We start from the raw sequence: 3,758 nt of genomic DNA, 5'->3' as shown, positions 1-3,758 counted from the left end.
AATAATAATAATAATAATAATAATAATAATAATAATAATAATAATAATAATAATAATAATAATAATAATAATAATAATAATAATAATAATAATAACAAAATGGCATGGTAAGTGACGCTCCTCCACCCACCCTTCAAGCCACAGCCACCTTAAGTTGAAAATTTTAAATGGCACGACCCTACTTGCGATGCATCGTTGGAAAGCCCACAACAAGCGCTTTTCAAAAATGTCATACAACAGCCTATTTGGTAAAGTTATTTTTCCAATTATTCAAAAACGAAGACGTTAAATTTTCATTTTTTTTACAATATTCAAGGGTGGGTGGAGGTGTCACTTATCATGTCATTTTAATTCCCCCTAGGAACCACCAAAACGGTTTTGAGTGATTATTAATAACTTTTTCAGTTGAGAGAAATTGCCGATTGCAAGTTTTAAAATTGACACAGTGTATATAACCCATTAAACGTCGTTATTTAGATACTCATTTACACTGTAAAAAGCTTTTTCTCTTAGAAATAGATATAAACGATTTCTGAATATATTAACTGATGTTATATTTTTGATATGTGGAACACTAATAATGCAAAATTTTGTTAATTAAATATGCATACGTATAGATATTTATTTTGAACAAGAAATAATTTCTTAGTATAAAATATTCATAAATTTTCAGAAACAAGACGAAAACTGAACTTTCTATTTCAACTTGTTTTGTAGTAAATTAGCTTGTTTAAAATAAAGAAACAAATTGGAAAAACGTTTGGAAAACATTTAATTAAGTTTCACCACCTGTTCTATAAATCATTTCAAGTACCATTTGCCAAAATAAATAATTAAACATAAAATCAAATCAACCAACAATTGTTTTGACAGCACTGTTGCTTCTGACACTTATTATTGTAGTGTTTTGAATAAAACTGAGTCAAGCGTAGAGAGGATTTCCAGGTTATTTATTATCCTATTTACAAACTGTTAGCTTGTGACAGGAATTTTTCCACGATTAAAAACATTAACATTATACTGACCCAAAAACAAAACTCTTCAATCGGAAAAAATACTACAGATTTACATGACAATAGCATGCACGTTGCACCAGTTTTTTCCTTTGAATGCAAAACCAAAACAAAGTTTTCACTTTGATGCTTCTTTTGGCACCGTTAGGCCTTGCCAACTTTGGCAAAACTTTCGTTTTCTCGTGTGGGCGAATGCATACCTTGAATAGCCCCATGGTAATCCGTGATAAATCACCAACGACACAAGCACTTAAATCGCGTGTTCACGAGGGTTTCCAGCATTCGACTGCACCGGTTGTCGTCTGCACTCCCGTACAAATTACTCAATGAAACTTTGATATCAGGCACTTTCCACCTGCTGTCGATGGCCGACCCACATTTACCATCCGCGCCTCTCCACAGTGCTTTCCTTTACTTCCTCGCTTGCTTTCAAGCGACGCAGGGGCGATAATTGGCCACGAAAATTGCTCAGTTTATCTGTGGGAAAGGCCCAATTGACATTTAACAGCAAAGACAAAGACTGGAGGCCTGACATATAGCACATGATGCACCGTCACGAGCTTTTTGTGCTTTCTACTTATTGGACACGGAGCGGCCCTGACATCCACAAAAGGCCAAAAAGTCTTCGAAAGTCCTCAATTTTCTTAATTGAACAATAGGTTTTTTCTTCAGAGACTAGTCGTAAAACTTGAAGAATTGCGCTTCTGGAGACGAAATAGGCTAATCGTGCCGCGCTGACGTTGATGACTCTAATGAGATTTTCGAGGGATTTTCGCTATTGATAAAAACTCGCACGAGGAGTTTGTTGATGCTAATTTATAAATTATTTCAAATTCTTTTCAATCACCTTCCCTTCGGCGACATTTTTAATTGGTCCGCTTGGTAATCAATTTTGCGATTTATTTATAGACTGACGCATAGAAGCTTCGTTATTTTTTCAAAAATAATTAAGATATTTCAGCAATGTGTGTCAAATGATAATTTGGAGATAGAAATGATTATGTTGCCACTTTTACGCCGCGTGCAGTGAACCCGAAAATAATACATTTTGCGAGGCACTGACCCTTTACTTTGAAGAACAAGCATAATGAGATTTTAATTTGACAACAACCGGAAGATATTTTTTGGAAATATCACTTTTACTGTTTGTGTTCGAGCTAGTTTTTGCTTAAAATCGTCAATTTTGTCACTAATGTGTGATGGAGTGACAGTAGAAAGTAAATACCTACGTGAACATAGGATTTCACTTAATTTTTTAGCAAGTTATCGCCAAGATCAGATATTCTGGAACGGGCTTTGAAACGATATAAAGGCCATTGCGCTGACTACTTTCAATCAAAATAACTCTTCAATAATGTAGATTTTTGTGATGTTGGTTGCTCTTATTTGTAGTAAACTTATTTTTAATATTATAAGAGAATATAAATACAATCTGCAATTTGGAACCAAACTAAACATAATAACAAATTGGTATAAAAACTATTTCTAAAATATTAAATTTGACAGTAAATAAATTGTATCAAAATTTTATTGCGTGTGTTTTATTTTGTTGTTGTCATTAAGTATTAGCAGCAATTAATTCATTTAATTATCAACATAATAGAATTTGCAGATAATTAATAGTTTTTTTTTCTAATTATTGTAAAGTATAATAAATATACAATTGTCTTTAAGAAAATTTTGTGAACAAAAAGTAAGGAATCAAGTGTTTTTTTTAACTAAGAGATCACAGAAAATAATCATTCATAAAAATTAAAGTGATATAAAAATAGTTTATTTATTATACAAGACGATAAAGAAATTGTTTATCTACGAGTGAAAAGGTTAAGTGACGAAATCACGAGTAGACTTTTTTTACGAGTAGATAAACAATCTTTATCGTCGTGTATAATATTTCGTTATATTTTGTACTCACCTACCAAAATTTCTTGGAATATAAACAGTAGATAAAAATTACTTTATTTCACTAGACGATAAAAGACTACTTTATCTACTGAAATAAGTTGATAAAAGCATAGTACAAAATAAATAAGATAATCGAGTTTTCAGAATCAAATTTTTTTTTGATAAAAATTGAATCAAATGTAGGTAGTTGCAATCTTTAGACCATAGCCTTTGTAAATAAAAAAGTTTTATAGAGGGTTACCATTTGANTTTTTTTGATAAAAATTGAATCAAATGTAGGTAGTTGCAATCTTTAGACCATAGCCTTTGTAAATAAAAAAGTTTTATAGAGGGTTACCATTTGAAAAAAAAAAATAACTCAAAAACAAAATGAAATTTCGAAAAATTTTATTTTTGAGAAATGTCACATTTTTATAGTACTTAGTTTTACCAAAAAATAAATAATTTATTCAAAAAATGTTTGGTTCCATCATACTTTCTGTTCTCCTAATAAACAGAGTGCATGATTTTGCTTTTACTGGCAAAAATTTCGAAACAATTACGAATAGAACACGTGAAAATAATGTGGGTTTGTTCTAAAACAATAATAGTTGTTCATAACTTTTTCTTACCAGAGATAAATGGCGTCACAATTTCTTCACCTAATAATTCACGAATTGCKCCAAAATTGATACAAAATAATAGTCATCACTCATTTATTAGTATGCTTACAAAATTTGCAKTTTATTCGTAGATCTCTCCATTTAAGAGGTTTTAACAAAAGACAAGAACATATTTCAAATTTTGGCGTCACTTTGTAATATAATAGGTTTGTTAAGAAATCTATCATTCTCAGAACAA

General features: G+C 30.7%; 1 protein-coding gene across 1 annotated transcript in view; it reads right to left on the bottom strand.

Annotated features, from left to right (window-relative positions):
- LOC123004763 overlaps positions 1-1,369 on the bottom strand; it is a 9,473-nt gene extending 8,104 nt beyond the window's left edge. The window contains exon 1 of the mRNA XM_044398183.1: positions 1,214-1,369. Within this exon, the coding sequence (XP_044254118.1) occupies positions 1,214-1,228 (15 nt within the window). The 5' untranslated portion in view covers positions 1,229-1,369. The remainder of the gene's footprint in view (positions 1-1,213) is intronic.
- Positions 1,370-3,758: the final 2,389 nt, after the last annotated feature.

Source organism: Tribolium madens, unplaced genomic scaffold, assembly GCF_015345945.1.
Source record: "Tribolium madens isolate multiple individuals breed KSU strain unplaced genomic scaffold, Tmad_KSU_1.1 Scaffold_20;HRSCAF=117;Tcas5.2_LG4, whole genome shotgun sequence".
Classification (NCBI taxonomy): Eukaryota; Metazoa; Arthropoda; class Insecta; order Coleoptera; family Tenebrionidae; genus Tribolium; species Tribolium madens.
The sequence above is the reverse complement of the archived record's forward strand: the minus strand, read 5'-3'. Positions and strand labels throughout refer to the sequence as shown.